The sequence below is a fragment of the Tasmannia lanceolata genome, unplaced genomic scaffold, assembly GCF_043159265.1.
Source record: "Tasmannia lanceolata isolate RefF3 unplaced genomic scaffold, GAP_Taslan_0.1 ptg000007l, whole genome shotgun sequence".
Taxonomy (NCBI): Eukaryota; Viridiplantae; Streptophyta; class Magnoliopsida; order Canellales; family Winteraceae; genus Tasmannia; species Tasmannia lanceolata.
Genome location: NW_027518684.1, coordinates 5,413,507 through 5,432,047, shown reverse-complemented (window position 1 = coordinate 5,432,047; position 18,541 = coordinate 5,413,507). Strand labels below are relative to the sequence as shown.

General features: G+C 38.9%; 1 protein-coding gene across 2 annotated transcripts; it reads right to left on the bottom strand.

Annotated features, from left to right (window-relative positions):
• Positions 1 to 1,176: 1,176 nt before the first annotated feature.
• EMB1187 (Protein kinase superfamily protein) lies at positions 1,177 to 17,598 on the bottom strand. 2 transcript variants are annotated; one of them, XM_077384717.1, is made up of 11 exons: positions 17,403 to 17,594; positions 14,158 to 14,249; positions 13,645 to 13,751; positions 7,253 to 7,358; positions 6,582 to 6,704; positions 6,302 to 6,393; positions 3,900 to 3,984; positions 2,400 to 2,505; positions 2,228 to 2,294; positions 1,680 to 1,772; positions 1,177 to 1,559 (listed from the first exon to the last, which is right to left on the bottom strand). In XM_077384717.1, the coding sequence occupies exons 1-11, from the start codon at positions 17,507 to 17,509 to the stop codon at positions 1,440 to 1,442; spliced, it is 1,098 nt and encodes a 365-aa protein (XP_077240832.1). In that variant the 5' UTR covers positions 17,510 to 17,594; the 3' UTR covers positions 1,177 to 1,439. The 2 variants fall into 2 exon arrangements, with proteins under 2 accessions (XP_077240832.1, XP_077240833.1); XM_077384718.1 differs by lacking the exon at positions 6,582 to 6,704 and having other exon boundaries at positions 17,403 to 17,598.
• Between the last annotated feature and the right edge of the window lie 943 nt (positions 17,599 to 18,541).

The window sequence follows — 18,541 nt, the reverse complement described above, 5'->3', positions numbered from 1 at the left end:
CAGGTTGAACCCCCGAGTTGCACCCCTAAGAGTAGGGGTGTGTGATGGTGGTGGAGAGAGAGATTGTACCGTGTTGTAGCGGTTATGGGTTGTGAAGCCACAACCACAGCCCATAACCGGTAAGAGGGGGTAAATTCATCCTTAGAGGGGGTGATTTCCTTTCCAAAAGTTTCGAGAAAACGGCTGCAATTCAAACAGGGCCTTAGGTCCACATTGCCATATGGATGTGATCCACTCGTTAATCCGCCTATCCAACACAAGTCTGCCCCATTGCCTGATATCCTGATGCATTGATCTATAAAGGTTGCTTGAGTTCCATCAAAAGAGCGACCGGAGTTATTTCTTTCCCTCAAGCAACTCTCAATTCCTGCTCAGATACACCCGAGCTTCCTTTGGAGCGGTCTTCCGAAGCATCTATCCTGCGCACTTTCGTCTCTCCTTGAATGAGTGCCACCACTTGCGGCACAACACTTCCCTCACTTTCGGCCAAGTACGGCTCCGTTCGGTAGGGGACCCAGGACCATATGGTTGTAGCATGATGCCAACAAAATCAAAGGTCAGGATTGTGCACAGCAAATCTCATGTGAGATCCAATGTTGATCATTAATCCTAACAGTGGGACCCATAGAACAGGAGAGAAATCCAAATCTGGAACATTGACCACCAAATATAGGGATGTGGTGAATTATTTTCTCAAAGCATTATAATTTAGAGAATATGAAATTTGTATAGACTTGGAGATTAATCGACAAATATCCCTTGTTTTTACATTTTTTTAGAGGAATGCTAGCTGCTGATTGATGAACAAGTCATGGGCATGTTTCCTAATTTAACCGAGGTGGCTGCTCTCACATTCAATAGTCCATCTGCGAAATGCCTTCTGCGATGGTCCCTAGCAAATCCCTATCTCTTTCAATGCTTATCTTAGCCTTTTTTCACGTTTACCCATTAAGTGCTCTATATAAGCACCAATTAAGATCTTGTATAATTAGCAAAGATTAATAGAATCTAATTCTTTTTTAGGAGGAATGATAGATTAAGGGAGCCCATGCATAAAGTGCAGGATTCATGTCATTTTTTGTAACCTTTTAAAATCGGTTGAGAAAAAGTCTATTTCAGCCTTTCTGATAGCATCATTGCGCCAAACCAAGGATCAAGAAAGAACAAATGGAAGAGTTCTCAAGAATGAGCAAAGAATTAGATCACAAAAATTCATGACTTATGAATTTTATGCGTACACCATGTTTAAGAAATACATGTAAGAAATAAGTGCCGATAGCTGCTGCAGTAGAGTTCTTAAACTCAACTAAATAATGGTTACAGAAAGAATATTGACCAACATACCTAACCAGGATTTGAGTTTTCCCTAGTAGAACAACATACAGAGACTAAGATTACAGGCTCCAGATATAGAAGCAATGTTGAGAATTCACCTCCATTCAGGAGTTTGTAAGGTAAGTTCGTGCAATCAAGAAGCACGTCTCTTTTCGCCTTCTGTATTCATTGTAGCGAAGGAAGAAGTAATCAAGATAATCAAAGTCAATTGGAGACACCTTCGCCTATGTATCATACAAACAAAACAATAATAAGATTGTTTTCCTTCAGCACTTGAAGAATCTTACATAACATGATTTGCATCATTATTGTTTCTTGCTGGGAGAGGGGTAAAGATTACCTACCTGGATCAGTGCCCACAGAGCCCAGTACAAATGTGATGCTAACATAAAAGAATTTGTTTCGACATAAAGTGCCTCTAGATCTTCGTCACGTACCTAGTGACAGAAAGAGATGAGCCAGATGTAAAAGAGTGATTTTATGATCAAATATCATGAGAGATATGCCCAGTAGAACAATGTAGCTGTTCATGAAACAAGAAACCATTTTGTTTTAATATCCTCAAATATGTTGCATGACTTACTTAGGCTTTCCTTTTGTTCTTCATTATTTCTTCTTTTCTTCATTAATCAACCAAAAGCAATCCGCATTTTCAGAATAAGGGGAAGATCTATGGAGTGACTTTGTGAACATAAGATCTTGCAGATTTTGATGGAGTTCTTCAAATCTGATTTTATATGTAAGATTTTATTTAATTCACTTGTGCAAATTTTGTTCATGGACAATGAATGGCCTTTTGATCGGCCTAGTAAATACAACAAAGCCAAGTTGACTAGTGCAAGTCAATGAATATTAGTTTGAAAAATGAGTTAACACAACAGAACTTACATACCTTGTGAGGTTTGTCAGGCTGAAAATAATGCCTAAAGAAATGATATTGTGCATCCTTATCGGGATATCTGCAATTCGAAACACAGATCCAATAATCAGAATATTGTTTCATAGTGCATTCATTTCAGAAGAACAGAGAGGATAAAACAAATGATGAGAAACAAAATACGTACAAGTTGTAGTCACAGTCAAAGCCTGCATACTCATTGAAGTGATTTGCTATGTCATAACCTCTGTAGTTATATGATCCATACTCAAAATCAATGAGGTAGAGTTTCTCTGGAAAAAAATTATTTCTTAACAAAGGAATCAAAATTAATGAGGTGGAGTTCCCACGAAGAACACTAACATTTAACACGGGAACACACGTAACATAACAACAATAATAATATCAAGTCAACCCAAAAAATAGTGGGTGCTGGGAGAAAACAGTACAATTCACACTGTTGAATCACATGCACCAGAAACTAGAGCATCTAGACTATAAACCCTGAGAATCTGATGTTTGGAGATTAGATATACAATGCTTATAAGAATAATGCATATTCTAGTAATATTCTGTTTAGAAAAAAAATATAGTTCTGGTCAAAAATCATAAGAAAAGCTTTTTTATTTATGTACTGATGCCCATACCTTGCCGCAGTAATGCCATGAACAAATGCAAGACTTAATAGTGTACTTATTTGATGTCCCATTCAAGATATTGCTTTCGTACTATACTTTAAGGGAAGACCAGAATAAGACTACATCTTTTGAAAGGCACGTGTAACTTCCTACGGAGGAAAACACTTAGAAGTTGCACATGAATCAGGCCGTAAATATACAGAATAAGTTTTCAATGCTTTGCAGCATGCTTTTTTAGCATCCTCATGCATCATAATTAATGCCATATGCTATACACATACAGAAAATGAGGTTGCATTATCAGTCAGAAGAAAATTTGAAGAAAAAAAAAAAAGAATTTGTGAGGTTTCATTCAAAGCCTTTTTCATTTTTTTTTCTATCAAAAGAAAGCTGTGGATATGTTTGCATAGTCGTATAGGATAATGAAAACTGAAACAGGTAGAGCCTGTCACCTTTTCCATCTGACACAACAGCTCTTGGAAAAGAAACCAAAGATAATTTTTGTATAAAGGGAGCACATAAAGAGACCCTTGGAAAAATAACCAACGAACAATAAATATGACAGAATTCTTAAAAAATGGCAAGCTATTAATTTGATAACAGATTGCCAAAGGCCTGGGGTCCTCCATACCCTTTATTAATGACATATAGTACTAAATTTTGGATGATGTCAAATAAAAAGGGGAAATAATAAGAAAAGATAGGCAGAATGCAAATTCTGTGGGCATGGCTCACATACTGCACTTAGCAACAATCCAGCGAACTGCATGAAGGTCCAGGTAAAAAAAAGGACAGCCCGGTGGATGAGGCTCCCGCCATTGCGGGGTCTGGGGAGGGCGAGATGTACACAGCCTTACCCCTGCTTTGCAGAGAAGCTGTTTCCGTGACTCGAACCCGTGACCACCAGGTCACAATGAAGGTCCAGGTAGAAAAGACAAATAATTACATATGCGTTCAATTTAAATTGTGGCGGCAATATTAGCAGAGCAATCCTATGAAACCCTCCAACCAAAGAATTTATTGACTTACTGTATGTGAATTGTATTTACCTTCATCATCATTTAGCATCAAGTTTCCAGAAAGTAAGTCATTGTGAGCAAACACGACAGGAGCATCCAAAAGCTCTGTTAGATCCTGTTGAAAAAAGAACAAGGAAAAATAATCATCCAAGGTATCAATCCTAAATAAAACTCAGACTCTTTACATGCAAGTCTTGCAATTAGCAAAAACAGGCACAAAAAGATGAAACTGTGAAAGTGCTGCATGGACATTCCTTGAATGCAATTTTCTAAACATGAATAAAAAATGGCACTAATGCCTAAAACACTCAACAATATATTTTAACGGAACAGCCTCATCAGTTCTTACAACAACACAATTCCAAACTAGCCCTACATTCCTTCTGCAATGGAAATATCCATCCAGTGGCTTCATTAATGGTGTGCATATTTAAAGATGAAGATAGCCCATGGTATTTCATTAATGTCTGAAGTAATGAGGGATACTTTCTTTGGCTGGTACAAACGACCTTAGGAATGCTCAGTTTTGTTTTCTCATCCCATTAGGAGTTGAATTCCATGACTAGTTCAGCAAAAATTCACAAACTTGCAAAGATCGAGTCCCATAATTGTGACTTCACATCCTCATGAATATTATTTGAAATAAATAATTCACATCAAGTGAACCAAAAAATCTATTTGATGCCTATAAGACTGATAGTGAAGATATTTTCAACAGTATAGAACCATCAGTTGCAGCACAGATAAATGTTTTTTTTTCCTGAACGATGTAGGTAAGCTTTTTTGAGAAAGAGCCAAGAAACACGGCTCGAAGGAGCGGGACAAGGCAAAAGAAGATAAAAAAAAAAAGCAACAAAAAACATAGAAAACAAATAAGCCATGATCATCAAAAGGAAGATGGTCCTGGACTTCTAAGTATGTTCTAGTCACTCCATTGCGAGCCAGAGAATCAGCGTCTCCTTTTGCTGACATATACATGTACTTGAAGATTAACAAGTGTCCCTCTAATATGGTCAAGGACCACCTCCAATGCATCAGCAAATCGCCAAGGGAGGCCCTTTGCCTCACTCACCCATCGAATGTCATTCAAAGACGCACCTTCCACACGAGCGAATCCAACAAGTCACAATCCACATGATGAAAGCCATTTTCTAGGGCAGCGGACATAATCCCAACTTGTTCATACTCTTCTCTCTTTCAAAACAAACCAAAGAACAACATTCAAGGTGTGATTCCACAATGCATTGCCTCTTGGCAGCCAAGGAATAAAAGCCCACGCCTCGATCATCACAACGATATGCTTACGAATTATGTAAGCCATTCCAAACAAAATAAGGGGGTAAAACTCCAAACCTCACCCACAAAGTTGCAATGCATTAAAAGGTGATCAATGGACTTCAACATCAACTCCGCACATGATTTAGACCTGTTTCAGGTTCCGCAATTGAACCACGACAAGAATAATGTCCAAGTAAGCTGTCCAACAAAAGACAAGCACCCGACGGGCCGCCACAATCATCCACATCCTCCTAGAGGGAGCCAGAACGCAGGAGAGACCAGCATGGAAAGCTCACCGAAAACGACAATCAGGACACCCCTTCCAGATCTGGCGATCTTTATCACTCTGACGAATATACATTGACTCTAAATTTCCCATGTATTCACCTGCCCAATAAACTTCTCTTTCAAAAAAAAAATATCCACACCATGTCACCATCCTCCCTATGGAACGACTCTGCTATCCCCACCTCACGAACTAATGCCATCCTGAAAAGATGCAAAAACTCATCCTTCAGCGGTAAACCACTACTCCAATAGTCATGCTAAAACCGAATCTGATCACCCAAACCCACGCAGAATCCACTTACTGTTTAAGAAAAACCACTCGAGGTCCAACAACCCCATCCAATCCCATACTTCTCTGCTATAACCCCCTGCCAAATATGACCCTTGTCAAACCGTCGGATCCATTTTCCAAGTAGAACGATGTTCATCACTCTAAGGCTATGAACCCTTAGCATGCCCTGTGCCTTCAATTTGCAAACAATCTCCTAATTAACTAGGTAGTACTTCATTCTTTCTTCCTGGTCATTCCAAAGGCGCGTGCACACATACATGCATGCACGCCCATACATGTGCACGTGCACATATTCATGTCCACCTGCTCGCATGCAGGAGCACGCACACACAAACACGCACGAAACTTGTTGTTGAATAGAGTGAATGTTACTTGTCGATCCTTTGAAGATGGGATTGTTCCTCTCTCTCAAATCCCCAAATCGCAGCGAGAAAGGCCAATGAAAGAGGACCACATTCGATGTTGAATAGAAAATTTCCATAACCAGAAAGACAAGTAGTAGAAATAAAGAGGACCACATTCAATAAGTAGGATCAAACTGCATATGCACAGCTCTGCGGTGAGGAAAGTTCACCTTAAGCTCTGCAACAGCATCATAGACTTCTCTAAATGATACTGTCTCATACTTTCTCTGCTTCTCACTATCATCAAATTTAAGAGCTGATGCTGCAACCATAAAGAATTAGTTCAGTTGTGGCATTTGTTAGAAAAGTAAAAAATAAATCAAGATGACTATACAAGATTACGACAAACAGATTAGTGATGGAATTTTGAAAGCAACAATTACGTTAACTTGAAATTGAGGGGAAAAAAGATATTCTTAGAAAACAAAGGTCACATTAGTTCTGAAGGACCTCTCTCTAGGAACTTGAAGATATCATTCCACAGCTCTGGTTCTCTAGAACCTGGTATCTCCACCTCATGGAATTTACGAAGTTGCCTTGCAATCTCAGCAGCTAGTTTTGGCTTGCTCATGTCTGACAAAGACCAAAAGAACAGATTCAAGCCAACAAAATCAGGTTGTGGAAGTATTTAGAGTAAATATTTAGCACGGGCACTGAGATTAGTGTCGCAGATTCTATTACTACGATGCCATGAGCACTGAGGATTAGCATTAATCTTATAGAAAAGTAAACTCGTTGGCAAATCAATGGGGACAACTGTACCAATGTTATCCATTAGAACAATTAGGAACAACAAGTGCAGATTGTGTTTATCCTATTACAAGTTTCGATATTTCACCTCATTTGGGAGGTCCAACTGAATTAGTTCGGCACTCATAGGGAAGAAAACAAAATTCTGGATAAGATCGAAAATAAGGGTACAAATTTATGCGTGTTGAGGGTGTTTATCTTTGATGAAGCTCCAATGAATGCCAAAGGATATCTAAGTGCAGGAGAAGTCAATTAAGATCAGTTTTTGGGGCCTTCTAAAGAAAAGGTTCCCCTATATGGGTAGCAAGTTAAATTGTTAATCAATTAAAATTTCAAAAGCTGAAACAATCTACTGACATGATATTTCTTACCGGATGGAGAAAGTGTGCGTGCATTGATGAAAGATTGCACCATTCCATTTCCAAATACTCCAAGCAACTCAGCACCAAATCCTGCAGCCGAGAGATGGCGTATGGCCTGAACACAATGGGATAAGTAACTTACCAAGAGAAATCAAAATCACATGTACTACGTATGACAAATGACTTAATATGATAGTAAGACTGTAAATAGAATTAATTTTCATCTCTACAAGAACTTCCAAATAGACATAAAATGAAAAGAAATTATCACCAAAGGCCTTAAACAAGTAGATTGTGTTTGGCCCTTTCGGGTGTTCTACATTGAGCAATGTACTGACTGCACAAATCTCGTACACCATGTGTTGCCATCTTCATTGGTATTATAGTTTCTGAAATTCTTTGAAAACAATCAAATCTATCCCACATGATCATTATAAGAATCAAATTACTTTATAAAATGACATTACGTATAAGAGAATACATAATTTGACATTATACAAAAGAAATCGGTTACTTAAATCATTCTTCTTTATCAAAGTGGCATTGCTACAGCATACGACCTTGCAAGTAACATTAAAAAGTTGAAAACAAAGGTTGATATTAAAAAAAAGTGATAACACCTCTTATTGTGAATGCAAGTCATTGTACCAATGCAAAACAGAGAACAATCCATAACCCTATTACTGATGTTATTGTTTTGGCCTTTTGATAAAATCTAAATGAATAAATTGTCATTGGATTTTTGTCCCACTATTCCTGAGGCCCATTCAAATCTTGAAGGACAAATAATCATCTAATGACAACACAAGCTAGTTGCATGAAACTCAATACTCCCTAACGTGCATGTCTACCAAGGGTTGTGCAATATGAATATCTGTAATGGCAAGGAGCCCCTTTTTTCGAAGTTAATTGATTTTTCGTCGACAAATAACTGGGAAAAAAATCGTAAAAAGTGCATGTATTTTTTCAAAAATGTTCTTGAAGGAAAAGTAAAAAGGCACATATATGCATCACTGTTAACATCTATTCATAGCCGTGTTTCCAGTTGTTGTTGTCTTAGTCTTAGCACATATTTCCAGTTTTTGCAGTCTTAGCACATACAGTCCGAAGTTATCCTAGAAAACGAATGGAGGAAGCACATTGGATATTTTAGTTGTGAACCATGTCATGCCTACATATAGAAGACTAACTTGTTATATTATGTAGGTCTCAGACAATGGTTTTAAATTTTCATTGAAACCGACACGAAACAACCAAAATATTTTTGTGTCCATCCCCACAGAACTGCATACCAAAACCAAAAGTGTAAGTATATTAGTGATATACTATATCAGTATGTGTTATATATTTATATAATCAATTTGTCGAGGAGTCCTATTAGCATCCGATCTTCATATTCCTTAGATGGGCAGAAGTAACAGACACCCCAATCTCTCTGCCCATCTCCATTTTCTTATATGAGGATAAGAAAAACAGTCAAACATCACCCTTCCATGCCCCACGGCTTATTTTGCCAGAATCCACCACTTTCATACTGCTGCCCCGAGCTCTGTCAAGGGATTATGCATCGTAGAAAGCTTTCTTGTGGGCTTTCCATTTCACCTCTTTCCACCCTTGATCCTCCGTTGTCTAGGGTTTTCTTTCTCTTTGCCCTCGGCAATCTCAACTCTTTCCAATCGCCGTGCTTCTTTCTCCAGCAATATCGGAATTTTTATCCAAACAGGTTTTCAAGTTCAGTCTTATGAAACCTTGGTGCACACTCATAATTGCAGTACTGGCAAGGGGAAATTGCTGGATTTTTACATTTTGTGTTGAATGGTGATTTGTTTTTTTTTTTGGAGTTATGTATGCTTACTCTATTTTGGAACTTGAATTTTTATTTTTTACCAGATAGAAGATCTATATGATCACCTTTATTTGCACTAATGGTATAATTATTGATCCTAAAATATAACACATGGGTTTTTGCCTTTTGAATGTTAAAACATGATATCAAGACAACTCAGACAAAATGTTGCACCATGCTGAATAATGTGTAAGGGTAGTTTAGGCATCAATTATATTGTAGAGGGTATTATAGTCATTGTATCATGTTGCCCTATCTTGGGCCTATATATACATCATGGTTTTAAATTTCGGTTTTGGCTAAAATTTCGGACTGATCCAAAATCCCAAAATTGCCGCACGAAATCCCGAATTTTTGGGACGAAATTTCGGTAACGGAATAAAAAAGTATTATTTTATTCTAAATTTCGACGGAATTCTCGAAATTTCGAAGGAAATTTGGAAATTTTCGGGAATATCGGTTTCGGTACCATTTCGTTTCGTTCCTCACCGAAATCTGAAATTTCGCATTTCGGTCTGAAATTTCGCATTTCGGTCGAAATTTAAAACCATGATATACATCATTTACATGAGAAGCTCCCTTAGTGGAGACTATCCATCCCTCCATTCCTCTTCTTCTTCCTCTCTCTAACCCTAGCCTCAGTTCTAACATGATATCAGAGCAAAGATCCTAGGGAAAGAAGGAAAGAAGAAGAACCATCACACCATTCTCTCTCTATCATCCACAGAACCATCTCTCTCTATCTATTTGTTGTAACCCTTTTTTTTGTTTTGGTTTGCCGTAAAACCCAAATCCACGCCCAAATCTCTCCCAAAAATCCCTAAAATATCTCCATCTCTCTCCCTATAATTTTCTCTCTTTTCTTTCCATTTTCAAAAAATCTCTTTCCTTTGTTGTTTTTGTGCAAACGCCCCTAGATTCTCTCTCTCTCTCTCTCTCTCTCTCTCGGCCCCACACCCCATTGCGCTATATTTCCCCTAAATCCCCACGGCAAAAATCCCAAATCTCAACCCTAACCCTTTATTTTCTCTTTTCTATATTTTTTTGGCTTCTATGGCCTTTGTCTTTGTTTAGATTTACTCCCCAAAATCCTTTCCATTCCCCAAACTCCACCCTCATCCTTTATTTTCTCTTTTCTATATATTTTTTGGCTTCTATGGCCTTTTTCTTGATCTCCAAGGTGCACCCCAATTGTTCGATGAAATGACTAAGAGGGATTTTGTGCCTCAAATCCTTTTCCATTCCCCAAACTTCCACCCTAATCCTTTATTTTCTCTTTTCTATATATTTTTTTTGGCTTCTATGGCCTTTTTCTTGATCTCCAAGGTGCACCCCAATTGTTCGATGAAATGTCTAAGAAGGATTTTGTGCCTCAAAGGTCTTCTTTTCTTTGCAAGTCGTCCTTCAACTTGAGCAAGAGTGTTGTCATGTAGTTCCAAAGAGGGAGTGTTGTCTTCATGTTGTTTTGGTGTTGCTTTTCTTATCTTATTGCTGTCTCCGGGTTCATGTAGTCTCGCCCAAAGGGGAGTGTTGTTGGTGATTCCTTTATGTTCTGAATCATTCTTGTTGTGGTTGGTTGGTGGTTGTTCTTCCTCGTCTGTCGTGTTGTCTCCTTTAGTTGATGTATTTCACCATTCTTCGATTGTTTGGTTTCTTCTTCTCATTGTCAATTCTTCTCATTGTTCGAGGCTCACCCATCGTTGGTCGGTATCTCATCAGGCGACGTGCTGTCAGCAGTCGACCTTGTCTCCATACGACGGTGTCCCCCGTCGCTGGTGGTTATCTCTTCAGGCGACGAGCTACTGTCGGCCTTGTCTCCCCCGTCGTTGGTCGGATATATCTCAAGGCGACGGTGTCCCCCGTTGACCTTGTCTCTCTGGACGATAGTGTCACCCGTCGTTGGTTGGTTATATCTCCAGGCGACGGTGTCCCCCCCCCCCCCCCCTTCATCGTCGGTTATCTCTCTCCGGGCAACGGTGTCCCCCGTCGTTGGTTAGTTGTCTCTCCGGGCGACGTGTTGTCCGCCGTCGTTGGTCGGTTGTCTCTCCAGGCGATGGTGTCCCCTATCGTTGTTGGTTATCTTTCTCCAGGCGACGATGTCCCCTGTCGTTGATTGGTTCCTCTCAACCTTATAGTGGTGGGATTTCTTCTTCTTCTTCTTCTATTGGGATTGTGCTACTCAGTTAATGTCTCCGTCAGTACTACTCCGTTGTTGTTCGCAGTGCGCGCCTTGGGTGTCCTTATTTTGTTCGAGGCTCATTGTTGTCCCTGCTGAGGCGCTTCTGTTTGATGGTTGCCGGCATGCAACTTCGTTCGTCGTGTTATGAGTCATGGGGAGGCCATGTTCTGATTGCTCTCACCATCATGCTGATTCAAGGGGAGCTATTCCTTTTTTATGGCCGTTGATCTCGCTATTGTACTCTTGTGGCCTGATATTTATTGTTATGCTTTTCATTATGTATTCACCACACCAGCTTAAGGAGGGTTGTCCCAAGCTGGACGTGTGTATGAGATTATTGTTCTTTTTTGTTGTGTGGTTATTGTTTAGTTGTTTGTTGTAGTTTTCTTTGTAGCAAGCTGGAGTTCCATAGTATACACACTCCAGCTTGAGGGGAGTGTTGAATAGTGTGTAAGGGTAGTTTAGGCATTACTTGTATTGTAGAGGGTATTATAGTCATTGTATCATGTTGCCCTATCGTGGGCCTATATAAACATCATTTACATGAGGAGCTCCCTTAGTGGAGACTCTCCATCCCTCCATTCCTCTTCTTATTCCTCTCTCTAACCCTAGCCTCACTTCTAACACACCAAAACTATGTGATATATGCTTCAGTGGTTTGATAGACAGCCATATTGTTAGTTAGATTCGACAGAAGTGGTAGATAAGAATGAACAGTCATCCTGTGCATTCATGACCTCTTCTATCTTTTCCAACACCTCTGCTATAGTTGGGCGGTTCTCAGGGAAATGTGACACACAGTTCAGAGAAATGCTGAGCAATGGAAATGCCCCCTATTTGTCAAACACTTCACCGGTTCATTCCTCTCTCAGCATGGTCTTAACCCATTTGATAAGGTCTAAGCTACTTTTTCTGTTGTTTTTCCTGTTAGTAACTCAAGAAGAATGTCACCAAAAGTGAATGCATCAGACTTTTTAGTTAAACCTTTCTCAGGAGTAATGCTCTTTTCGGATCAAGAAATTTCTGAAACCCATATTCACTGATTAATGGTTCTTCGTTCCCGCTTAGTATGATATTAGAAAGCCTGACATTCCCATGACGGAAACTCTCTTATGTTGCTTCCTTGCATATGTAGTCCAATCCCCTTCCTATCCCATTCACAATTGATAGTTGATGTGTCCATGGGAAGTCTCTCTTAGCACCTGCATAATCTTCACAATGAAAGACCCAAATTTCTGTAAGAAATATCACAAAGATGAGATTGGTGGTGTTCAGTTATCTTAAAAAACCAGCTAACATCAGAAACTTTGGTGGTGTTTATTTCTTAAAAACCAACAAATATCAGATAGGGTAGTTCATTGGGTGTCCACTTACTGCTTTCTGTAAAGACTCGATTTCCTTTAGGTGATTACCTGTGTTTTGCCTTGATTTCAACTTGGTTGATTGGTTATGATTTCCTATGTTATTTTCCAAACATGATTCTGAATCTTTGGAATCATAATCAAAATATAAACAGAATTAAGAATCAAAATTAAAATAAAGAAACAAAATTAGAATCACAGCCAAATACGCTCTTAGTGTTTCGGTGTTTCGGGCAGAGGGTGGGGGGGCAAATTCTAATCTTTCCTTTGCAGGCTCCTGTGGTGACTGCAATGTGACGGAGGCTGAAGTTCGGGTTGTTTGGAATAGGATCAAATTATCTTCTGGAACTGGTGCAAATAAGTTGTGTGTTGAGGGAGACACCATCAACATGATTTGTTGTCATAAAAGGAGGCTTCCCCTATATGGAGGTTTAGGTATTTGTAGAAAGAGATTTTTCTATTTATTTAGGAATGTAATGCTCCTTCTCCCGTATCCTATCAGTTTTTCTTTTTGAAATCTTTCAAAATCACCAAATAGATAAAAACTTGGAGTATGGCCAATTAATAGTAGAGACCAGTAGGTGACGGATTTGGAATTTAGATCATTGATATGGGTGTCATCACCATTACTATTTCCATCTAATATGTTACTAAGAAAAAATTATGTGCACATATCATATGCAGCTCTTCCATTTGTCAATTTTTAGTGCAACATATCTGCACTGATCCATTTAGCTACACAGCAGTTGATCGATTCTCGTCAATCTTGTTTCTTTCAAGATATTAGAGAGAGGGAGACAAACAGAGACAGAGTGATGGAATGTGTTAAGGAAATAAGAGAAAATAGAAAAGGACAGCGGATCAAACAAAGGGACTGGACCAAAATGAAGAAATTTCCCATAGAAAGCATAGGAGATGAACAGATAAGATCTCTCATAGAGAATTTCATGAGGGTCGAATTCCAACCATATAACCCCTACTAATATAAATTTTAAAACAAAGTGGGAGTATTAACCTGCAGTTCCCGCTTGCGATCAATCACATATTCTGTATTTGGGCCAAACAGTCGAACCGTTAGAAGAACATCATTTCCATTATCTTCTTTCACAGATACCTTCAGTACTGCAACACGGCACACAATGAAAATGCTTACATTGAATGTTAGAGAAAAAACAGTACCTGGGCATTTAAAAATGCAGGAGCATCTTCAAATCAAAAAGAAGAAGAAAGATGAGTACTGAAAAAGCATGATTCCATAAAAATGCAAAGCTGCAATTGTGGTTCGAAAAGAATTGATAAACCCTAGATGTTATAATTCCAATTCGACATTACTGATAAAAACCAACAAAAATTAGATGAAACCAAGTCCTAGGAAATTAATAGAATGTGTTCTACAGTGAGCATGTTTTAGCGTCATGATAGAAACACTAGAATTTAGGAAACGACCATATCAAAAGTATACAACTGTCAACGCAAAGAACCACCCGACAAACAGAATCGAGTGGCAATATCCACATGAAATACTTACAGAGATTCGTGATGCCACCAGAAACAGTCTCGACAGAGAAACGTGAATCCTCCAGGCACGACCATTCCTTGAACAGACTCCTACACAAATCTCTGAGTAAATGGAAGCATAAACGTGAGACCCGGCATTAATCAAAACAAACAAAAAATAAAAGATGGAAACATAAAACTTAAATTATTAAAATAATAACATACTCAAAATGGATTTTCTTCTTTGAGAGAACAGAATAGGAGAAATGGGAAAATATATTCGATTGTTGGAGTTCCACGTGAAAGCAAAGATCCACATCGGAAGTGAACCTGATGTGGAAGGACTTATACGGGTGAGTTTGACCCAGGTCTCAACAAGTGGTATCAGAGCCGGGGTGTGGTAACTCCAACTTACACTCGAGGACGGAGAAAATTCCTTGGGGCGGCGATCTCTCCACCTTTAAGGACAACCCCAAAGAGGATCATGCGTGCCACATGTATGGCCAACCCGAAAAAAGAGGATCACACGTGAGGGAGAGTGTTGAAGTATAAATGATTAAATAACACCAACTCTAACAGCTTAAGCTTTTGGAGTAATTGCTTGTTTCACAAAAACTAATAATGATTCAAAAAGAAACCAAATAATAAACAGAAACCACAATGCCTTTTTGTATCAAATGAACACTGATAAAGAATCAGATATAGACAAAAGAAGTCGGGAATGAAACAAGAACACTAATTCCGACTAATAGCAACAAAAATGAAAGGACAAGAAACCAGAAGGCAAAAAAAAAAAAAAAAAAACAAAGAACACAATTATGAAAAGGATCTAAAACAACCGTAATTCCAAAACCAAAATGCAGGCAAAGAGAAAAATAATGTTACGGTCATGAGTGGGGGCCTGCTTAGGTATGGAACTAGGTGGGACCCAGCCTGGTATGTGACAGGTTTAAAAGGCCTAACCCAATGCGTTCCATCAGAGCTTTGAAGCTTTTGGTGTATTGGTTAGGGACCTAACATTTGGTTTCGGAGCAGCTACCACATCCCGTGTTCGAGTCACGAAAGGGACGACCTATGAAGAAGACTAACTAGAAAGTGCCACATGGTAAAAGGCCAAAGTGAAAGCCGTTTGAGTAAAGTTGCCATAGAGTTGGCCGCAGAATGGGCAAATGTGGAAAGGGTTACCTAGAAAAAAGGCCAAAGTGAAAGCCTTTACAAATGGGCCGCCAAGGACTACGGATGCGGAAGCATGGTTGTATGTTACGGTCCTGAGTGGGGACCTGCCTAAGTATGGGACTAGGTGGGACCTAGTATGGGACAGGTTTAAAGGGCCTAGCCTAACGCATTCCATCACCAATGGTGCTTTTGGCGTATTGATTAGCTACCTAACATCTGTTATGAATCCGAATCAGTTCACAATGTGATTGATCTTCTTAAAGGGAAGTTCAGCCTCTTGACCCACTTCGAGGGAAGGGTCGGTCCTCCTTTGTGTGCCAAAACACAATTTCCAAGGTAAATTTCTTCGTTCTCTTGAAAAATGCTACTTACATGTTTTTTTTACCAAATAGAAAAGCCACTTACCACTTCCTCTAAAACTCCCACCCAAGCTAATCTAGACACCTTAACCCTTATCTCTAAGACTCCTAGCAATACCAAACATCTGGAGAAAAAAAAACCTCCACAAACTACAAATATCAAAACTAATTTACTCCACCCACTTGCCTTGAAATCAATCGTATGTTCAAGGTTAATAATTAAGCGTAGACCTATTAGAGAAAAATGAGATCTTGTGCATGACATTCCGAAATTCTTCATTCCTCTCCTTTTCTTTTTCCTTCTCTCTCCCTTTCTTCTTCTCTTCGTCTTGCGATTAGTCACCATTTTTATATGTCTTCATCAAGGGGTTGAGACAACTCCATTTTCAAACCGATCTCATCGTGTCGTTCATCGAAGCTCATTCACTTTGGGTTTTTTTTTCAAATGATTAGGATGTTGATGCACAAATGGTTGTGGATGAGGATCTTCTCGATGTCATTGACCAATTTGACCAAAATGATAGCGAAGATCTTGTCGAAATTGACAACAATGATAATCATCAACGCCTTTCTTTTGTGGATTTTTCTCTTTTTCATATATCTAATTTCTTTCACTCCTCATTTCTTTCCTTCTTTTGTTTATTAGTGGAAGCCTTCTCGGCATTGCTCCTGCTGAACAAATTAAATTCTTCACTCGGCTTCTTCGGACATAGAGGTTCCTTTAGCTTTAGGTTGAATACCGATGCATTCGATCGTAATGGACATTTAGTGAAGCTAGATGCCCTTTGAGATCTCTCATTGTCTCCTCCCAATGATCCATTGTTCCTCGGATTTCCTTCTACTTGAGGCTGCAAGATCGTGCTTCTTTGATACCAATTGTTATGAACCTGAGTCAGTTCGTAACGTGACTGATCTTCTTAGAGGGAAGATCAGCCTCTCGACCCACTTCAAGGGACATCAAGACCTCCTTTCTTCTTATAGGAGAGAGGACTAAGAAGAGGGTTTCTTCTTGCGTCTTTTCTCAGGTTATTCTTATGTATTTTCTCTTGGATTTTTTCTTGGATTACTCTCTTGTATTTGCGGGCTTGTGGGTTTGGGTTAATCCATTGTAATCCTTGTATATTGTTTTTCTCATTATAGAAGATCGTGTTTTAGCCCGTGGATGTAGGCTTGGCCAAACCACCTAAATCTCAGTGTTCATCTTATGGCTTGTTTTACAGTTTTATCTTTTCCATTTATTTGCGCACGATCCGATCCGATTTACCCAGCGGATTTTCTCAACAATCATGTTTAGCCAAGTTTCCTTGAATTAACTCTGTTTTCCCTATTTTTCTCCTACTCCATTCTTATTATTCATTTTCCGTTTCAATAGAACTGTGATCTACGACACCTAGCCATGCCAAAAAATAATAATAATAATAAAAACTCCACAAACTACAAATATGTAAAATAATTTATTCCAACCCAACTGGGACCCATCTAGGCACATAACAAATGAAAAGAAAAACGAATAAAATAGGGAGCGAACGGGAAGAAATTTGAAGATTTGAACCATTTTCAGAGGCAAAGGTTCGAAGAAATGAATAAAATCCAATAAAAACTGAAAACCCTTATTTTCCAAAGCCAGCAGCAGAAAGAGGAGGAACAAAATAATCAAACAGACAACAAAAAGAAAAAGACAAAACAAAAATTTCAGGAGAGAGAGAGAGAGAGAGAGAGAGGGAGGGAGTTTGAGACGAACATGATTCGAGGCTTGATCTGTGAGAGAGGGAGAGAGACGTCTACGGTGAGTGATGAAGAGGGAACGATGGAAATGCCATCCTCACGAGCTTCCTCTGTAACTTCCATGGCGCTCTTCCCTGGATAGAAATGGGAAAACAGGAGAACGATTATGCCAAAAGTCAGTTTCCAGATTGACGGTAAATGCTAGAGTTTTTATAGGTTGTAACTTGTAAGCCATATAAAATCTCGTTAGTGATTATATTCGTCCCTTGATTTTACTTGGCCAGCCCCTCTAGTGTATTTGTAAGTTTCGGGTTTTATTTCGGTCCTCATACAAACCGAAATTTCGGCCGAATTTCGGTAGAAGCGCTCGGTTTTTTGGGCCAAAATTTCGGCCGAAATCCTGTAAAGAAATAAAAAAACAATATTTTATCGATAAATTCACCGAAATTTCCTAAATTTTCGACCGAAAGTTGGTAAATTTTGGCAATTTTGGTTTCAGTCCTGACCATAATCCGAAGTCAAAATTTCGGATTTCGGCCGAAATCTAAAACCATGTTTGTAACTACTCTTCTAGCGTAGAAGGGGCTGTCCCAAATTAACAAAAAGGACGAATATATCATTTCCCATACTAAAAGTCAATTTTTGGGGTCCCACATAGGGCATAGGTAGCAATGTTTGTGAAGTCGTGACCGTTGATTTTATAAACATCTTGAAGCGACTTACATTGTCGGCCAATTACCCTTGACTACTGATTCTAATCTTTGAACAAGCGCGATGGAAAAGACTAAACTTGGCCTTGTTTGGATTGCGAGAAAAACTTTTCTGATGGAAAATTTTGTCTTGAGAAAAAATTTTCTTTTCACAATTAGGAAGGAAGTGATATGGTTGTGATTAATTTAGAGAGATATTATCCTAAATTGAAGGTCCTCTACATCAAAATTTAATAGGGTTGATTCCGGTTATATGCCATCGTGTGTGAAAAAGTTGAAACTTTAAGAAATATTTTCCCTATCCAAACTTTTCTAGAAAATTCATGCAATCCAAACAGGGCCACGGGAAATGATACGATTATCATTAATCCAGTGAGGGAAGTTATCTTAAATGGAAGGTTCCTTCTATACATATATATGGTTGGTTAAAGGTATCCTATTATTG